The 20,633-nt window shown below is 45.1% G+C and overlaps 1 protein-coding gene across 1 annotated transcript in view; it reads left to right on the top strand.

Annotated features, from left to right (window-relative positions):
• Positions 1-9,105, top strand: part of TET3 (tet methylcytosine dioxygenase 3) — a gene marked incomplete at its 5' end in the record, with an annotated part of 117,032 nt that extends 107,927 nt beyond the window's left edge. Inside the window, 5 exons of the mRNA XM_029912728.1 lie at positions 114-264; positions 1,073-1,162; positions 3,435-3,572; positions 5,748-6,084; positions 6,910-9,105. Coding sequence (XP_029768588.1) covers positions 114-264; positions 1,073-1,162; positions 3,435-3,572; positions 5,748-6,084; positions 6,910-8,768 — 2,575 coding nt within the window. The remainder of the gene's footprint in view (positions 1-113; positions 265-1,072; positions 1,163-3,434; positions 3,573-5,747; positions 6,085-6,909) is intronic.
• Between the last annotated feature and the right edge of the window lie 11,528 nt (positions 9,106-20,633).

A 20,633-nucleotide genomic window follows, 5' to 3' on the forward strand; every position in this document is an offset into this window, starting at 1 on the left:
CAATGCGTTCTACCTCCCGGAATTCCCGCTGCAGCGTCCACTGGACGCTCCGTTGGCTGGAACAGAGCTGGCATCCCCAGTGAGTGAAATTCCTCCTTGCTTTTCTCTTGCAGCCGGACCTGTGCATGTCAGGGCAAGGACCCCAACACCTGCGGTGCTTCTTTTTCCTTCGGCTGCTCCTGGAGCATGTATTTCAATGGATGCAAGTACGCCCGAAGCAAAACTCCCCGAAAGTTCCGACTGGTGGGGGACAATCCCAAAGAGGTCAGTGAGCCCCCTCTGCCTGCCTCCGTTAACTCAAGCAGGGAAGGTAGTGCTAGGGAAAGGTGCTGGAGGGGAAGCTCTTTATCAGTAGATCCTGGCTTTACAGGTGAAAGGATAGAAAAAGTCGTCCCAGTAAAGCATTTCTGAAATAGCCTTTCTGTTAAACACATAGGGTGAAATCCTGGCCCCAGTGAAATCAATGGCAAAATTCTCATTGTCGTCCATGGAGCCAGGAGTTCACCCTGGGGATCTCCAGAGTACGGGGTGATGCAACGTGGTATAAAGCTTCCACAGCCACTCAGTTGGGATGACCCAAACCAGGCCATATAGTTACCGACGCAGGGAGAAGTTATCTGAGGCTCGAGGGTCTCTTTAATCTAGGAAGCAAAGGCAGAACAAGATCTAGTAGCTGGAAGCTGAAGTCAGCAAAATTCAAACTAAATATAGATGCGTATTTTTGACAGTGAAGGGAATGGGCCAGTGGGACAGACCCCAAGAGACGTGGTGGATTCCCCGTCACGTGGAGTCTGTTGGGTGTCACTTTCTGTAAGGGACGTTCTAGCTCAGCCACAAGTGCTGGGAATCCCTGGGTGAGATTCTCTGGCCTGGGCTAGGCAGGAGACCAGATTAGGTGAGCACAATGGTCCCTTCCGGCCTAAAGACCTGCGGCCTGTGTAGCTCACTCATGAATTTTCCTCTCGCGAGCCATCTCCCCCTTGGGCTGAGGCGAACGCACCTGGCCCCACCCAGACCGTGATCTGGATGAGACGCTGGAGAATAAACGCTCTCTCTTTATTCCCTTTTGCAGGAAGAAGTGCTCAGAAACAGCTTCCAGGACTTGGCTACTGAAGTCGCTCCACTTTATAGGAGGCTTGCGCCGCAGGCCTATCAAAATCAGGTACCAAAGAAAACTGTTCTTCCTCCCCCCTCTGGTATTAGCATTACAGACCCTTAGTTTAGGGCTACTCGGTGTCTGCTTGGATGAAGATCCCACCAGCACAACTGCCCTGAGATGGCCACAGTCCCAGCTGGAGCTAACTCTAGGAGGTGTGGGGGGGGGGGTCAAGCAGCTGTCCTGTCATTGACTGACACAGCACTGGGCATTTGCATTTCCCCCAGCAATTCTCTAGCAGCGCAGAGCTAATTTTGCCTGATGCAAACCCAAGGAGGTTGTGGTTGGAAATGTGGGCGCATGTCCCTGGTGATACAGCCCAGAGGGGCATCCTGGTGACATATTGCCAAGACACAGCCCTGTAATGCTGAGTGGGTGACGTGCCAGCAGAGTGAAGCCTTCAGGGCTGCTTGATATTTGCTTCTTTCCTTGATTAGCTGAAGGGACTCTAGTGCTGGCAGAAGGTGCTAGGCTGACAGCCCCAAACGCCTCTGTTTTTCCACAGAGTGGGCTTCCCCTGGGGGAGACCCCCTCATCTCTAGCAGTCTCCGTCGTCCGTTCAGTCCTTAGGCTGCCAAAAAGGGCACCCCGGGTGGTGGGGTTTTATTATGCCAGTGTGGAAGAAAGGGTCAGTCCTGCAAGGTGCTGTGCATCCCCCTCCTCCGTTGAAATCAGTGGGCACTCAAGGAGCTCAGCACCTGGCAGGCCAAAGGCCACCCCCTGAGTATAAAGTGACAGCATCTGGCCAGATGGTCACGCTTTAAATGCCTTCAGGGTGCGCTTAGATTGCGCTCTGCCCCCGTGACAGCACCACCCAGCCCCATCAGGACTGGCGCAGGCTGAGGGTTTTTAGTGTCAGAAGCCAGGAAGCAGGATGCTCGGATCACAAGCGACACACGTTCTGTTTCCAAGGAGGACGTTTGGCAGCAGCTTGGAGAAAAACGCACCCCAGAGTGGGTGTCCACAACAAGGCTGAGGAAGCATATATAGTCTGGGCTCTGCTGAGGCTCTAAGGCAGAGAAGAGGAGGGTTGTTGCTGGGGGTGATGACTGGAGAGATGCCCAGGGCAGGGGTTATGTCCAGACAGGAGCAGGCTCACCCCTCTGGCTTTGGATTTATGCTGGTGGCACTGAGATCAGAGTCTGGCATCTGGGACACGGCCAGCCATGTGATCCCTGCCTACCCTCCACCGCCCCTCGCACAGCCGATCTGGAGTCAGTCACGACTGAGCCCTTTGTGTGTTTTATTTCAAATAAAATACAGTGTGTGTTCAGTGCATCGCTCCCCAGAAAGATTTGGATCTGTAATCAAGGCTGTAGACAGCCGGGGAATGGGGGGGACAATTGTACCAGAGCCCTAAGCTCAGGGAGCCCCCAAAACAGCTGTAATGTCTGTGTAAATAAATTGAAATCGGCAGAGGTGGGGCCCCAACAAACCTGATGTACCAGGGTCCCACATTTCTCTCAATGGGCTTTTCTGTGATAATAGAAGGCCCTGATCCAGCAAAGCCCTTAAGCATTCACCTACTTAAAAATGCACACATGCTTACGGTCTAATTCTCATTCACACTAAAGCTTCTTTGCATCGCTCTGGCCTTACAGGGTCTGTCTACACTGCATTGAAAACCCAGGTCTGTGGGACCCGCTTGTGGACTTGGCGTTTCCACGCCTGCGCTGGAGCATCCACACTGCATTGTAACCCTGGGTTTGCTGTGCACAGCTGTGCTAGCCTGTCCATACTGGGCCATTCAGCCCTTCTGACTCCTGCTGTGGCTGAAGCTGCGTCCACACCGCAGAACGACAGGGCTTGGACCTGAGTCTTGGCGGGATTCGGGCTCTGACCCACCTCCCTGGCAGGGTCCTGAGCGCCTGCTGGCCGAATCAGGCTGATTTGTGTGTGGACGGAAGGAGGGCTTGGGCTCAAACCTGAATCAGCGCGTAGGCTCAGTGTGCAGCGTAGATGTACCCAAAATGGGTTTAGATGACAGCTAATCCTGTTCGAGTACAGCCAGACCAGTGTGAAAGGGTCTCAGTCTAGCTGCGAATTGGGCCCCTAAGTGTTTTGCTGGGCTGAGGCCTACATCAGCAGCTCTCAGCCTGTGGGTTGCTAGTGCCAATGGAGGCTCCAGCAGTTGTCTGGAGTGTCACAAGTCTCTTCCCAGGCCCCTGACTCCAGCCCGTTACTGAGGTGGCTTTGCTCAGTAATGGGTACCTCCGATACGGGCAGGCTTCCATGTGGCAGCGGAGTAACAGGAGCCGTCTCATTTCCCTTGGGCTAGGTTACAAACGAGGATATCGCAATAGACTGCCGGCTCGGTCTGAAAGAAGGAAGGCCGTTCTCTGGGGTGACCGCGTGTATGGACTTCTGTGCGCATGCTCACAAGGATCAGCATAACCTCTACAATGGATGCACGGTGGTAAGGAGGCATTTTCATTCTCAGCTTAGGGAAAGAGGGAGGGGAGAGCACCCTTCTCTTGCAAGGTCATCTCAGCGTTGGGTGAAAGGTGCCTGGTCTGCAGGATGGATGCAGCGTGACAACGCCCCTCCCTACCATCCCACCTCTGCTCTGCAAGGACCGCCTTGAGGTGGGGGTTCAGTCGGTCTCCATGGTGCACTCAGACATTTCCAGTGGGGCTGCTAAGGAATAATCAAGGGAGGCAGCATGGCCTAGTGGAATGAGCACTAGCTTGGCACTCTGGAGACTTGGATTCTAGTCCCAGCCCTGCCACTGGGCAAGTCACTTCCCCGCTCTGTGCCAATGGGGATGGTGGGGCTGACCTCCTTTGTAAAGTGCTTTGAGAGCCGCTGATGAAAAGCGCTGTGTAAGACAGGTGGTGTTAGTGAAGGCCAGTTACGCTAGGCTGGTTGTGTGTGTGAGTGAGAGATGCAGGTGGACTGAGAGCCCCATCCATCCTCTGAACCTGGGCTGGTTTGGGATCCAGCAGCTGTGAATAAGGCTGTTTTCGCTCACCTAGCAAGGGGCCACAGGCTAGATCTTTAGCCGGTAGAAATCGGTGTAGCTCCACTGAAGTCCACAGAGCTGTGTTGATTTGCATCAGCTGAGGGTCTTACCCCACGTCTCGAACTCAGGGTGTGTTCTGAAGCAGGTCTGCGTGTGCCAGCTGCTCCTTGCAGTGGGGGAGGAGGTAAAGGTTACTCACTTTTGCTGCACCCCTCTTGAGCTGCCTCGAGCACAGCTCGGACATGGCTAGGCAGCATATGCAAAGTGCTGCCATCTGCTAACAGACAATATTTGTATCCCCTCCACTTTTTTCAGAGAGCCTGATTTCAATAGCGGCGCCTTTGAGTTTTCATTTAATTAGAAATTCCCTTTCTGGGGAAGGAATTATCTCTGCCTATCAAGGGTTCTGTGATCCACAGCTGAAAGATCTGAGAGGCTACATACTTAATTATGACACCCTTCCCCCCACCCCGCACCCCAACACACACACTGAGTACAGTACCATTATTGCAAGCCAAAATATCAGCTTTCACTCAAATCTCTCTCTGTAATTGCCTGAGAACGCAGAAGGGACATCAAAGCCTTGCAATTCATGAGTTAATCTCTGTACAGTGCTGTGAAAATGCCAGGGCTAGATAAAGGACAAGTGCTAATTACTGGTATTAATTTGCCGTCCTCACCAGCAGCAGCACCAAAATACGTGGGATACTCCTGAGCTCACGCCTGACAAATCCGGCAGAATTTTCTGGGAGGCAGTGTCGTGTAGTGGTTGGAGCGAGGTTTCTGGGAAGGCTCACTCCTGGGTGCTGTTCCTGGGTGCTCTGACTCACTGTGGGTGATAGTCGTCCCTGTACAGAAGGCCCACACAGTTGAGCTAGGGCTTTGGGTTGACACTCTGCATAAGGATCATTTTCATCCTGCATGAGCTCAGAAAGCCGCTGTGCTACATTTTGCTGGGGGGTGATAAGTACGTCCCTACCAGTTCCCGGGGGGAAGAATGTGAGGCTAATTTCAATAATGTGTGTAAACACCTAAAGTGAAGGGGGCCTGTCGGAGTGCAAGGTGTTTTTATTTCAGTATAAAAAGGCTCTAGGCGGGGGAAGCAGCGGACATAATTTCCCTGGACTGGAGTAAATTGTTTGCACAAATAAGGCACTGAGGTGAAGTGAAAGCAGGTGAGGATACTAGATCTGCCACATTATCCATATAAATCCTCCCTGCCATTTCAGTGGGTATGTAGTATTCTTCGCAGCATATCTGTTGTTGCAGTGGTGCTGTGCGCTGTTAAACAGCGGCCTTGCTTCGTCCTAGAGGTGGCTGCATTTCAGTGGTGGGCAGAATGACTCTTCTTTATATATGGATTGTAAAGTGTCTCGGATACTTTGCGATGAGAGGTGCCGTTTATCCTGGGTGTGAATTATCACCACGGTAGCCCCAGTTCAGGAAACCACTTAAGCCTGTGCTTAATTTTAACCGTGTACTTCTGTCCCACAGTCTTCAGCTTCTGCGTGTATTTAAGTGCCCTTCCTGAATAGAGATGCTTTCAGGGCATATGTTATTAACGGTTTGAATGGGGCTTTCAGCTTCCTGGCCATTGGCTAATTGGTGCTTCTCCCCTGTCCACCCCAGGTGTGTACCTTAACGAAGGAGGACAATCGGAGCATTGGGAAGATTCCTGAGGATGAGCAACTGCACGTCCTTCCGCTATATAAAATGTCCACCACGGATGAGTTTGGCAGCGAGGAGAATCAGAACGCAAAGATGGGCAGCGGGGCCATTCAGGTGCTCACCTCCTTCCCCAGGGAGGTCAGGAAGCTGCCTGAGCCTGCCAAGTCTTGCAGGCAAAGGCAGCTAGAAGCCAAAAAGGCAGCCGCTGAGAAGAAGAAAATGCAGAAAGAGAAGCTAATCACCCCTGAGAAAATAAAGCAGGAAGCACTAGAAATCCCGACACTCCAGCAAAATACAGGTAACGGGGGCAGGGCTCTGGGTTTGCCAAGTGTATCTCAAGTGTGTTGCACAGTTTTGTTGCCCTTGGATATGAATTCATCAGGATGCTTTATAGCAAGGATCCTTTGTGGTGCACTATTTTATTCGCTCACCAATTCGCTCGATAGCACAGATCCTTTGTGTAGCAAGTTTTGTGTTGCACCAATCCAGTAGCTCACCAGTTTGCTTCGTGGCACAGATGCTTTGTGGTACCCTGTTGTATTAGCTCACCGGTATGCTTTAGAGCACAGATCCTTTGTGTAAGATAGTTCTGTTGCACTAGTGCTCACAGTGAGATTCAGACCACAAATCCTGCCTCTAGTTCAGGCACTGTTCAGGCCTCTTTCTGGCTTTTTAATGCTATGCCGGTGGGGGCTTTTTTATTTGGCTCTTCTGTGTACCAGGACAGCTGCGCTTTGCTGCAAGGCATGTAGCTTACAGAATGTTATAGGCACATGACCCACAATCAAACACAGCTACGGCCTGCCCTCTAAGCAGCATTTGGATGGCATAGCTCTTCTATGTAAGTCGTGTTGTACAGGCCACTAGTTTAGAACCAGCATTCTCTTGACATCTCCAATCACATAATAAGCGGCGTGTGACCCTCGGTGAAGCTTTGGCAGTGATTGGTTCTGGGGAGAAGATCCTCGGCTGGTGTAAATCAACGGAGTTCCATGGACTCCAGTGGGGCTCTGCTGATTTACACCAGCCAAAGCGCTGGCCCATGACTTAATCTTTGGCTTACTAAGGAGATTCCCCTAGGCTGTATGGCCAGTCACCGTTGCACTTTGTGTTTTGCCCACAGGTATGGCGTTGAAAAATGGACTCCCCCAGCACTCAGTCAAACCTTCCATCAAAGTTGAACCTCAGAACCATTACAACACTTTCAAATACAACGGCAATGCAGTGGTGGAAAGCTACTCCGTGCTGGGGAGCTGCCGCCCCTCAGACCCGTACAGCATGAACAGTGTTTACTCTTACCATTCCTACTATGCACAGCCTAATCTGCCTTCCATGAATGGGTTTCATTCAAAGTTCACTTTTCCCTCCTTTGGATATTACGGATTCTCCAGCAACCACATGTTCCCTTCGCAGTTTCTGAATTACGGTGCCACTGAGCCGAGGAGCGGGGATTGGGTAAGTAGCAGCTATGAGAAGAAACCCGATCTCCAAGCATTGCAAGATAACCTTAACCACACTTACAGGAATTCAGAGTTCTCAGAGCAACTCCCACACTCTGTACGAAACAAAAACCACCACCAGCGGACCTATGAGAGAGCCAACAGGTATGCCAGCCAGAAGTCCATGGCCATGTCCCATAGGACTAACTCGGTCCCAATGGAAACCCCATCGTTTGCACAAAACACAAACTGTTTCAGCAACCGAGCAATCAAACAAGAGCCCGTAGACGCCTTGTCACACATCGAGTCCATTCAAAGGGCTGCCATGAATGTACATAACTCAAGTCTCAACCTGTCCGCTGTGCCCGTGTCATCTCAGAACGGCGATCAGGAACAACGGTGGAGCCCCTACAAAGTCAACAGGAATGTGTCTCCTTCTGACAGGACTAGTAATGCAGAGCGTTCTTGGAATATGTTTACGCCCAATGACAATACCAACTTACCCAACACGAGCATGCAGGATAAATTGAATTCATTCAATGGACACTCAAATGCTACCCAGTTACCCCAGTCTCACCTCCAGGAGAAACAATGGAACGTATTTTCTGGAGATGGGCAGGCAACGCAACATAGTTCTAGCCTGCTTGGGAAATCATGGAGCCCTTGCAAACTCAACGAAAGCCCTTCGGTCTTGCCTAGTTCTGCAAATTCGAACCTGCAGGAAAAACCCTGGAACCTCAGCCAGCTGAACTTCAGTTCCACCCTCAAGGGGAACCCTGGGTTTCAAGATGAGCTGTGGAACTCGGTCAAGGTGGACGAGAGGAGGACTCCGACACCTAGCTCGGGGCTGCATGAGAAGCCATGGGATTCCTTTGGCTTGTCGGCCACCATGGGGTCAAGCGTGTGTAGCGAGAAGCCATTCGGCACCTTGAAAGCAGACAGTAACGCGTTCTTGCCCAGTATCCGTCATCAGGAGAAACTGTGGGACCCCTTCAGCTTGGATGACAGCATGGAAGAGCTGCCCGATAAGACCCTCAAGGAGGAGGAGGAAGATGATGAGGAGGAAGAGGAGTGGTCAGACAGCGAACACAATTTCCTGGATGAAAACATAGGCGGGGTGGCGGTGGCCCCGGCCCACGGCTCCATCCTGATTGAATGCGCCAGGCGGGAGCTGCACGCCACCACCCCGCTCAAGAAACCCAACCGGTGCCACCCCACCCGCATCTCACTGGTGTTTTACCAACACAAGAACTTGAACCAGCCCAATCACGGCCTTGCCCTTTGGGAAGCCAAGATGAAGCAGCTGGCGGAGAGGGCGAGAGCAAGGCAGGAAGAAGCAGCCAGGCTCGGGCTCCAGCAGGATACCAAGCCATTCAGCAAAAAGCGCAAGTGGGGAGGCGCCGTGGCCCCCGAACCCCAACACAAAGAAAAGAAAGATTCTGTCCCAACACGGCAAGCAGTGGCTATTCCAACAAACTCTGCTATCACTGTGTCCTCATATGCCTATACCAAGGTAACTGGACCATACAGTCGCTGGATATGAGATTAATACAGCTAATATGGCCATCTTACCTCAACGTCTGCGACACTGGACCACAGTGTTGCTTTGTGGTGCTTTCTCCTAATGCATGTAGGGGAAAAAATCTACTCAAGTGCAAACCTTCTAAAATCTGCACTTTGAGAGGAGTTCAAAAAAACAAACAAACGAACACTTATTGCTGTTAACATTTTTCAGTAATCTAATATTTATATCTCCGCATTTTTTTAATCTATCCTTGTACATCACAAGAATGGAAAAGAAAAATTTATAGTGTCCTTTCACAAAGGAGAGGTTTTTAATTCCATTTAAAATATGTATTTATTGGATTTTTTTTTATTATTACAACAATGAAGCAGATCTTAAAAAAAAAAAAAAAAACACCAAACCAGCTTGAAAAAAAAAAATCTGTACAGCTCACTCGTGTTAACGCTGGTAGGGAATTTCAGCTTGGAAACCATCTGGAAACGTGTGCTTTAAAGTCAATCGAAAATGGTTTGAACATCCGGTTTTTCAAATGAACTAAAGTGCATATTTTGCAGCTTGACTGATCGTTTCTTATAGATACAGTAACCCTCTGGAGCTGGGAAATATACAGATAATTATGTGGAAATCAGTTGCAGATAGAGTAATGGATTCCCACTTCTAGGCAGATGCTGAGGTTTTGAAGATGGTTTGTTTAACGGAGGTGTTTTCTCCTAACAGCTCCTGTTTATAGGTAAAGGGTTTGATTTGCCTCCTACTTGCCTCAGGAATAAATCCATTGAAATTGATGGAGTTACACCAGTGGAAAACCAGAGCCTGTGTAAACAGGCAGCAGAAGTCCCTAAGTCTGACTTAAGTGGTGCTATGCCTCATCCTGGCCCCTCTGCAAAGGGGTAATTTCCTAAGTGGGAGGACAGTCAGGTCTGATGGCTTTAAAGTGCTGTGAGTTCAGAATGTGAGCTAACACCAGACACTTTAGATGAATACATTATAAACCAGGTTGAAAGCAAGACCAAATTATCCAGGATGATTTGTCTTCATGCTGAATAGTTTATCAGCTATTTTGATATTCTCACCAAACTCACATTGTTATGTATTCAGCTACAAGGTGACATTAGAGAGGAAAGTAGGTTTCTTATACAAGAGACAGGAGCCTGGGACATCTGGACTACTTTCCATGCTATTTTTGTACCGGTCATACTCTGTCACCTTATAGCAGTAAAAAAAAAAAAAAAAATCTGGAGGGGGAAAAGAGGGGGTTACTGTATCTTCAAGAACCCAACAAAAACTGTGAATAGTTAGTGTTGCTCTGTGTACTCACTGTTGCTAAGTTTGGTGCTTTCAGTCTCAAGGGGACGTTCTCTGTTTGATCAGCTCTGGGAGGAGTGAATACTGAAAATGACTTGCAAGCCGCCTTCTACATTTTCCAATGGTGCATGCTTCCGTACTGTAAAAACTCCCCTATGACAAGTCGACGTTTTCAAACACAAAAATGAAATTGACGACCGTTTTCTGCAAGCTAATTATTTTCCCGGTGCCATTTTTTATAACGATGATGATGATTACAGCAAAACTAAGTGGTGCTTATTAACAATCTGAATCATGACTTCTTTTCCCCTTCTACAAAGCTGTTGGGAACGATTGATTCAAATAACTTGCTAAATAGGAGTGACGGGTGGGAGGAAATTCTCTGAAGCTAGAGAGACGTTCTCCGTGGGAGGGCTGGATTTCTGTGATGTTAGCAGAAATTATATGGAGCGATCCCAAAAAAAAATGTAGGGTGAAATTCACCCATGTGCAGAGGCCCTGCACAATTTCTGTGCCCAACTTATGCCCTGAGTCCTCACTGCTTAGGTCTCGCCTGGTGTAAAAAGACCATTGATTTCACTAGAGTTACAATCATTTACCCCAGCTGAGGATCTGGCCCTGAGGGTTTAAATGGTATTTAAGTGATGCCTGGGCCCTTGAGCATGTTCTCTACAGAGGTGAATTTCTTCCTTCATGGGGACTGAGCCCTGAGATAAATGATAAAGTACTTAATGGATAACAGGTGCTATCCTGCTCCCGTTGAAATCACTGGCAAAATTCCCACTGACTTCAGCGGGAGTCAGAGTAAGTCCATTGCTTGCTGTTCCTACAGGACATTCTGTGGGAAATTCTAAACGCAGAAGCCTGGTTCTTCAGCTGAGTAGTCCCATTACTTCTCGGGGATGGGGGGGCTGCTCCCCTGCATAAGATTCTGAAAGATCAGGCCTGGTAGACATTTAAAACTGGATAACAATACTCAGTCATAATTCTGCACTTTCAGGTGCCTTTTGGAGAGTCAGAGAGAGAGAGAGAGAGCTGAGAACTTAACCGTACATAACGTTTTGTTTACTGTAAACCTTGTTCCTCGTGCACTGGCACAGAAAATCACAGGATCGCTGTAAAACATCCTGAACGTTTGTGTGGTCTGATTTTAAACTGTAAATAGGGAAAGATTTTTTTAAAAGCACTTTCACCTAGATTTAAAAACAAAACAAAACAAAAAAAACCCAACCCCAACAACTTGAAAGCAGTATGTTTTAAACAGATTATCGTGGGAGAACTGTAAATAGTGGCAAAATATTTAACATGCTTTGTCCGTCCTTCATAATTTTTTTTTCTGTATTCTGTATAGTTGCATATATTTGACAAGGAAAATCAATGAGCTATTATTGCTTTGTTATAAATACCCAAGATCATATCAAGGCTGTAGAATTATTCCAAGTCAGATTTATAGGAAACCCTCTGAACTTCACAGTATAACAAACTAAAGCACTCAAGGGGGTAGATCCTCAGCTGGTGTATAGCGGCCATTGTCTTCAGTGGAACTATGCCAGCTGTGTCTCTGGCCCTCAGTCCTTATGGTCCTGTCGTGCACTATTGAAGGCAATGGGAGTTTTGCCATTGACCCCGATAGTTGCAGGATCAGGCCCTTAGTGAGCATGCTAATTTTCTAGCTTTGAGGAAACGTTGGACCTGAACTTCTTAAAAATGGCTTCTTTTTGTTGTTGTTGTGGTTTTGATTTCTTTCCAGCATCCATACTTTTCACCCAGGTCTCATTCGACTTCCATATTTTAGGTTGTTGCATGGGTGCCTTGAAAGCTTCTTTTAGATGACTTTGGAGAGCGAGAAATTGTAATATTTGGGGTGGGGGGGAAGGGGAATGCATTTTAAGAATGTGACGGAGTCCATCTGACCTGTCAGAGTCGCACTTCTTTGTAGGTTTCTGTTTAGGAATTTTTAGACTGATCTGATTGTGATATATTATAACATTTGTGAATATACTCATGTTCAATGTATGTCCGGTCATAGCCTATTGGTAATAGCGGTGATATTATTAGACGGAGGTGGAGAAAATGACAGAAGGGCCAAACCTTGTTTGCCTCACTCACGCAAATAATCCTTGAGGGCCAGATTCTGATCTTCGTGACCCCCTTGTAAAACCAGAGTCATTTCACTGCAGTTGGTAGAATTACACTGGCGTAACTGAGATCAGAGTCTTGGCCCGTAGTTTTGGCCCTTTAACTAAGAATATAGAGCCTGACTCTCCACTTGCTCCATCATGCCAGTTTTACACCAGCATAACGGGGCGCAGAGTCAGGGTCATGACCTCATATTCTGATTTTATCTATGTTGGTATAAATCTGGAGTGGAATTACACCAGAGTAAATGAGGTCAGAATCTGGCCTATCATTTTCCCAAACAGCTTTAAAATAGATAGTTTTGGTTAAAAAAATAAGGCTGTTCCAAGTAAAAGCAAACCTCCCAATTCCAGCCAGCACAGCTAAAATGGTGTTTTAATTGATGATGAATACTGTTGCAGTCTCACATTGTTTTACACTACATATATAACCTACCTCAAATCTCAGTCATTAAAAATTAGCATGCGTCAGACTTCTATTAAAAATATAAAACTATGCACAGCTATTAACCCCTTGCTGCTGAAAGTCTGTTTAAAATATTTTTCTTTATTTTCTATTGGCACTATCATTTGTATCTAATGTCGTGGCGATCACAGTTGTTTTTAACCATGAAAAAGCCATTGTGATTCAAAGCATTAAAAGAATCCAATAGCATGAAGCAGAAATGGACCCTATATACAGCTGTATTCTTAGGATGGCTGCAAAAGATTAAGTCAGTGGAGCCATGCCAATATACACCTGCTGAGGATCTGGCCCTAGGAGTCTGTTATCTCTCATAATTGAAGGATACACTGGATTCTGCTCTCGTTACACCAGAGTAAATTTGAAGCCACTTGAAGAAACAGGCTTGATTTTTGCTCTAATTTCGCCTGAGCAATTCCATTGATCCTCAGCTGGCGTAAATCAGCGTAGCTCCATTGATGACAATGGAGCTGCGCTGATTTACACCAGGCCAGGCGACTTCAGTGGAATTACTTCTGATGTCCACTGAGGACTGAGGTGAGGATCCAGACCCGTTGACTCCACCATTGTAACTGGGTGACAGCCAGCCATGTGCAGAGAAACAGCTAAAGGCCGATGCACCACTTCAGCTCATGTTGGCTTTAAGGGGAACATAAGTGGTGCACAGGCGTTCTGCGCAAGGGTGAATTTTACCCACTCAGAGCAGAATCCAGCCCAGCATCCCACCACATTGATTTGTCTTTAATGTCATAACACAGGTGAAATGACAAGCTCAGAATAGTGCTAAGGGATTTTTATTTACTTTTGGTGTAATGATTTGCAGCAGGTATAACCAACAAACGGTGCTAGGACAACAAACAAGTCTATAACCCTGGGAAAATCTTGACAAAAGGGCCTGCTCCTGCTCCCATTAAAGTCATCAGCAAAGCTTCCATTGACTTCCATGGGAAGAGGTTTTGAGCCCAAAGAGGTTGTTTCAATGTTTTTCTTTCAGGACATCAGTCTCTTCATCTGTAATGCTTTGCCTTGTTACCCAGACACAGCGGAGTGGACTGAAGTCTCTCGCTTTTGGCACTTATTTCTTGCTTCTGATACAATCCAGGGCTCACAGCAAAAGGGAAATGAAGGGAATGTACAGGAACCAAATATTGGCCCTGATCCTGCATTCCCAGCCTCCCTCACCTATCACTGAATTCAGATGGTGCAAGGAATCCAGGATTGCATTTGATGTACTGCTAAATATTACTTATGCAGAGTGAAATTCACCCTTGTACAGAGGACCAGCATGAGTACACACCACTCAAATCCCATAGATCTGACATGGCACATAGGCCTTTTGCGGGGACAAATTTCGCTCAGAGTGATTAGCAGACAGGTTGGGGGAGGAAGCTTCTTCGTGCTCTCGATGAGGTCAAAGGCAAAATTCTATGGGCCTAAAGTCTCATTGGGAAACCAGATGGGACCATTCCTCATGTACCAAAACCGTAGCTGTGTCCTGTAATAAGGCATAGTAAAGAGAGAGAAAAAAGAATTCCTGAGGTGCCTCAACTTTTCCTTTTAATATTGGAGTATGCTTTGTGGGCTATCTAAGGCATATTTTTATTAAATGAAATCTTCTAATAAAACGGTGCTATGGTGTTTTAACAAATTGTATCATGTTTTGCCTGATTCCATCTTGCTGAGGTGCTACTTATGTATATGTAAAACCAGAGAACCAAGAAAAAAAAATTATCTGAGAATAAAGTTTATTTTTCTTCAGTGATAGCTTTTAGCATCTCTGCTCTGGATCTAAATATAGAGCCAGATTCTGATCTAATTCATGCTGCTGGAAATCCAGCATAATTTTACGGGGATTACTCTGGATTTAGACTGGTGTGAGATCTGAATTTGCCTCCTAGGGCCAGATCCTCAGCTAGTCTGAATGAATGTAGCTCCGTATGACTTACATGAAGCTGTGATGGTTTAGATCCGCTGAGAATCTGGTCCCTATAGTTGGTATTTGCTCAGCTAATTAAGGGTTAATTCCTGCCAGCTCCTGGAAAAGTTCTATAAATTGGAAGGGGTGGCAGAATCAGAACCCAAGCAAATAACTGTAAATCTTATTACCGTGGGTAAAAAATGAAAGTGGTTTTCTTCCTTGGCTTTCTTCTTGCAGGGAAAACAAATGCACTTCATGGTCCCAACTGTGCTCTTAGTTACTCTCGTGAAATCTTACCCAAGATGCACAATGCAACGAGGGTAGAACTGGTGCCCTGAATTTATAGTTATTATGCAAAAATAAAATTGGTGCAGAATTGAAGTTTTAGAGTCGTCCGAGCACAGAATGGAATTTTTTTTTTCCCCATGAGTGGGTGGCAAATTCCATCTGTGTGAAGGGAGGAAAAGAAAGGAACCGTGTTTCTATGGACCCAGAGCAGTTATTCTAAAAGTTAATGTAACATTCTACTTCTTCAACTCACTTTGTTTCAAAACAAAAAGTAAGGATTTAGTCCTGTGGGGCCCTGATCCTGCGCTCTTTACTCACGAAAATCTCCTCCTGGGCCAGATTCCGTTTGCTGGTGTAAATCTGAAGAAAGTCCATTGAAATCAATGCAGACGTCCCATGTTTTCACCAGTGTAACTGAGAGCAAACTCTTCCTTTTGCATTCAGTTAGGGCCCGACCCAAAGTCCAGTGAAGTCAATGGGAAGCTTTTCGTTGACTTCAGTGGTCTTTGGACCAGGCCCTGACACTGCTATCACATGACTGAAAGTCAGGTGACATTGATGTAAATGACAGCTGAATATAGCCCAGTGGGAGTTCTTTGTTTTTGCAGGATAGACCATATAGCTGCTTCTTTTAGGAATACCTGCTTCATTTATACAGCTTAGTCTGACTTTTCTTTGTATATCACTATTTGTGGCTAGAAACATAGAGATGCCTAAAACTTATACAAATACTTTTACATTTCCTTCCCCCCTCCCCCCACTTGTGCTACTCTTTCTTTTCTTTTGGGTTCACGTGATTTGATGTTATAAACTGTACAGATACCTGAGTTTTGTTGTGTAAGCTTGCTGTTGTCACGATACATAAGAAAAATACCTCAAAAATAGACTGTCGTGGCAATTTATGATTCAACTATAGATAATGGAATAAAGATAGATAAAAATATTAAAAACTAGGGTATGCATTTGGTTAATTTTACACTGTACTTGACATTTTAGAACTTTTTGGCCTGTTCTAGCTCTATTCTTAGGTGATTTCTCATTCATCTTACTCAATACCCTTGTTCATTTTGAATAGGACCTAATTCCATGTAGAATCTCATTGAAGTCTCGGCTGGTATAAATTGGCATAGTTTCACTGACTTAAGTGGAGCTACACTGATTTACATTAGCTGAAGATCTGGCTCAGTGACATTGCTTGTGAAATAAAGAGCTATCCACTAATGGTATCAAAAATCAGGTCCTCAGTCGCACTGGGGTAAATCTGAAGTATTGTGCACTGGTTGAAATCAGTGGCGTTTATTCTGGATTTACACCAGTGTCTTTCAGAGCAGAGTTTAACCCGCATACCTTACTAGTCTTTTAAACAAAATTATAACAAACAACTATATTTGCTTCTTTCTACATATTCTGGGGGAAAATACTCCTGGAAATATTAGGGCTTGATGCTTCCAATCCATTTCTCCTGCAAAACTTCCGTGAGCTTCAATGGGATTTTTGCTTGAGCAAGGATTGAAGGCACTGGGCGTGTTAATCCGGGTGCGAGCTGAAGAGTACAGTCACGAGACATAATCTGGTGAGACTGGACAGTGACATTTAGTGCCAGATTCTCAGCTGGTGTTAAACAGCATCACCCATGGCACATACACCTGAGGATCTGGCTGTGAGGATCTGATTGTGGGCAGTGTTGAGCACCCAAAACTGATCACAAAGTCTGTTCTGTTTAGTCCTTTGAATAACAATGGTCTCACTGGATTATGTTTTGTAACTGTACTCTTCAGCTCATACATGGATTACTTTCCAGGTGCCAATGCTAAATCATATATCCGGTACCAATGGGGACCGCCCCTGCTTTCTTAACGAAGACAAGTATCCCATTAAACTCAACAGGGCCTAGTGCTCATTTATATTAAGGTCCCTTTACTCAGCCAAAGTGGTAAAATGGGCTTTAATGTAAATGAGAACCAGGCCCCATGGGAGCTTTGCCTTTATAAAGGATATGCAGGTTCAAGGCCTAGATTTTATGTCGCTCTTTTTGCCTAAGAATAGCAGAGCATACTGGCCTAATTCTTCTTCTGTTCCAATATCAGGGATCCTTTTTGTAGTGATTTTTATTCCCATCTTTTCCTCATTTTAGCATCCATTTTTCAGGGATTACTCACCGCTGGTCACACTTTGAAAACATTTTACTGTTTAGCTGGTTTTCGACCTCCAAGTCTTTATTTTTAATACTTTTTTTTTTGTATGTAACAAAACAAAAACAGATTAAGTATAGGTGTGATGCTGTCTTTTTTTTTTTTTAAACAAAAAAAATGCATTTTTAATTTAAGAGAAATGAGGAAACAGGTTGGATTGTGACAGACTAATTCAGTTTAGTTAATTTTAAAGCCGTAACTTCTCGATGTATTTGATTTCTTGTCTCTTTGAATTCATATTTGGTGACAAGGCCTCCAGTGGAGGCATCCTTGTGAATCACACTTGAAGATTTCTTTGTTGACTTGTGACTGTGGCTACTTGAAATGAAGTTTTATCTGGGGTTGATTGACGAATGGTAGATTTTACAATGTCTCAAGGCAATAGGATTAATGTGTATTAAACTGTAGATATTATTAGTACAGTAAATTTATGCTGATAATTTTATTTTGTATAATTTCCCCCCTCTTTTTCGTTTGTATTTTTTCCTTACACTTTTTTTTCTCCAGTGTTTCAGTAAATTTATTTTTTAGGATGCCTAAAAATTGCAAGTATGGATCCTTTTTTTTTATTTGTATTTTAAGTTACACACAACCAGCTGGTTTGTGAAATGTATTATTCCTGATATCTTTAAAATATTGTGGGTGTTTTAATAAATTTTATATTTATTTTTTGCACTCAAATTCAGTGTTTTTTTTCCTCTTCCCCCACCAAACTTAGTGAAGATGAAGCTGTTTCTTATTTGATGATGACTTGGAAAGATCACACAACTGGACTTTAAAGGTCACATGAACCATGGACTATTACTCTGAGGTCTTCGAAGAAGCCTAAGGGAATAAGTTGTCTGACTCTCACTGAATTTCAATGAGATTAAGCCCTGGTCTACACTGGGGGGGATCGATCTAAGTTACACAACTTCAGCTATGTGAATAACGTAGCTGAAGTCGATGTACTTAGATCGACTTACCGTGGTGTCTTCACTGCGGTGAGTCGACTGCTGCCGCTCCCCTGTCAACTCTGCCTGCGTCTCTTGCGGTGCTGGAGTACAGAAGTCGATGGGAGAGTGCTCGGGGGTCAAGTTATTGCGTCTAGACTAGAAGCGATAAATCGATCCCCTCTGGATCGATCGCTGCCCGCCGATCCGGCGGGTAGTGTAGACATACCCTTGGGCAACTGGGCCCAGATCCTCAACTTCTGAGGAACTGGGTTGTCATTCCTTAGGGTCCCTGGAAAATCTCCATCTTAAACCATCCTAAGAAATCTAGAGCCGGATTATCAGCTGCTGTAAATCAGCAAAGTGCCACTTGGATAGAAATATGCTGATTTTTCACCAGCTGAGGATTCAGCCTCTGACTTTTAAGTGTTCTAGGTCAAAATTGGGTGCCTAGAATTAGGCACCTAAATCTGTATTTGTATCCAGTGGGAGGTGCGTGTGCTTTGAAAATCAGGTCACAAAGGGCAAGGGTGAGCCAATCTTATTCACAGTGACAAGTATCTTACTCTGTGAAAAACCCATTTGAAATCAGGGAGATGACTTGCATAGTAAGTCACTACTCAATGTGACAGAATCCAGCTCTTCATTCAGTACCACACCCAGGTATGAAAATTTTGCCCCTATAGCTTAACATCTTTGGTTATAAATATTGTTAGAGCAAGTAAAGAATACATAGATTAACACAGGATGGTTAAAATGGACCCACCCAAAAAGGATGAAATTCAGGCCTTGTGCAGAAATCCTGCACAAGGCCTATCACACTTACATCCCACTTAAACCCTATTTTGAGGGCATAAAAGGAACCGAAATGGTACATCAGCTTTGTGCTGGCCTGTGCGCAGAAGTGAACTTCACACAGTGTACACAGGTCCTGAGTCTTCCACCTTTACTCAAACAGGTAGGTCCCACTGAAGTCAAATTGCCCACAGTTTATTAACAGCACTTTAAAGTAACATCTGCTTTCCCTAATTTTGGAGGTAAGTCTGCCAATAAGAGTCATACATGTAAACATCCAGCCCATGTCAATGAAAGAAAAAAGATCCTGTAGTGCTAAATAATAATAATAATAAAGTTTGAGGCTGGTATATTCAAAGGAGCAGAAGGGAGATAAATGTCCAGCTCCCAGTGAAGTGAAAATACCAGCCAACAGTCTTTTTATGTGATCAGAAACCAAAAAGGCCAGGAGCGGGGAAACCCCAGGGAAACTGCACAAAGTAGTGAAATCTGTTTTAAATATCAAGGTTCAAAACCAAACTGCTAGAGGAAAAGTTATGATTTGTATATAGAATTGGATTCCCCAACAGCTGCTTTCTCTTGAGGCCAGGACACTTACAGAATACAGAGCTACAGGATGTTTAGAAACAAGGGTCACCTTGAAGTCAATGGGAAAACACCCATTAACTACAATGGAACCAGGATTTCACCTCAGGAATTAAAGATTGGTGTTGAGTCTTGTATTTATTCAGTTGTCGGGAAAGAGAATAACCCAAGCAGAAAAGAAGAGGGACAGAAAAATGCAGTGAACTGCTTCTAGCTGTGCCACTAGCGGGTATAATCAGCATAGCTCCATTGATTCACTCTGATTTACACTAGCTGAGGATCTGACTCAGTCATAGGAAAACAGGTGAATCCCCCAAATGCATCAGCAGAGGAAACAAGAGAAACATTTGAACAGAGCAGCATGAAGTTAAGATTCTGATGATGATCAAAGCCCAACCTTCTTAGTAATGAGGGGTTGTTTTGGATCATAGCAGCAATGGGAAATGCCTATTATTAATGTATGGATTTCTTATGCCTGTAAGGGTAGGATAAAGACTACAGATAATTAGTCTGATTTTAAACTGACACTATTCTTGATCTTAGCCAAAAGGCCAAGAGGTATCTTTCTTGCAAACTGTATTCTCAAATGCTCTACAGTTAAATAATACAGTTACAAAGTTAAGGCCCAATTCTATAATTCCCAATCTTGGGTGAAATTCGTCACTGTACAGGGGGCCAATACAAGACCTATAGACTACTTAAATCCCCAAAATAGGGCTTAAGTGGGACTTAAGTGGTACAGACTTTGTGAGAAAGATCCTCTGCACAGGAACAAATTTCACCCTTAATGTCTGCAGATTTGGGCCCATAAATAAAAATAACAGAAGAGATACATTAAGACGTCTAGAAAAGGATATTCTCGGATGAAATTTGAAGAGAGTGAGAGCCGATGAGCAGAGACATCTAAGAAAGAAAACAGCGGCAGTGTCATTGCCACTAGATATGTCACATTCTAAACCAGTGTGTTCTAAAAACGTAATTGGAAAATGGACAACAGATTGCTGAAAGGCAGAAAAGCCCTGTTCAGAAGAAATGTGGTAAGAACTTTGGATGAGATGCAAACAATGGAAACACAGTGATAAAGAGGCATTTACAACAACGGTGGTGGACTATGAAAGGCCAGTAAAACTATCAGAGTAATTTGTTCATTTCAAGTAAAGGGCAAATACAGGAGGAGGTGCTGAATCAAGTAAATAAAACAAGGAGAAGCTATTAAATGGATAAGACCTTGTAAGGCCTTCCAAGCACACTAACCTCTAGAGAACAA

The sequence above is a fragment of the Terrapene carolina genome, unplaced genomic scaffold (assembly GCF_002925995.2).
Source record: "Terrapene carolina triunguis isolate 2854851 unplaced genomic scaffold, T_m_triunguis-2.0 Scaffold53, whole genome shotgun sequence".
Taxonomy (NCBI): Eukaryota; Metazoa; Chordata; order Testudines; family Emydidae; genus Terrapene; species Terrapene triunguis.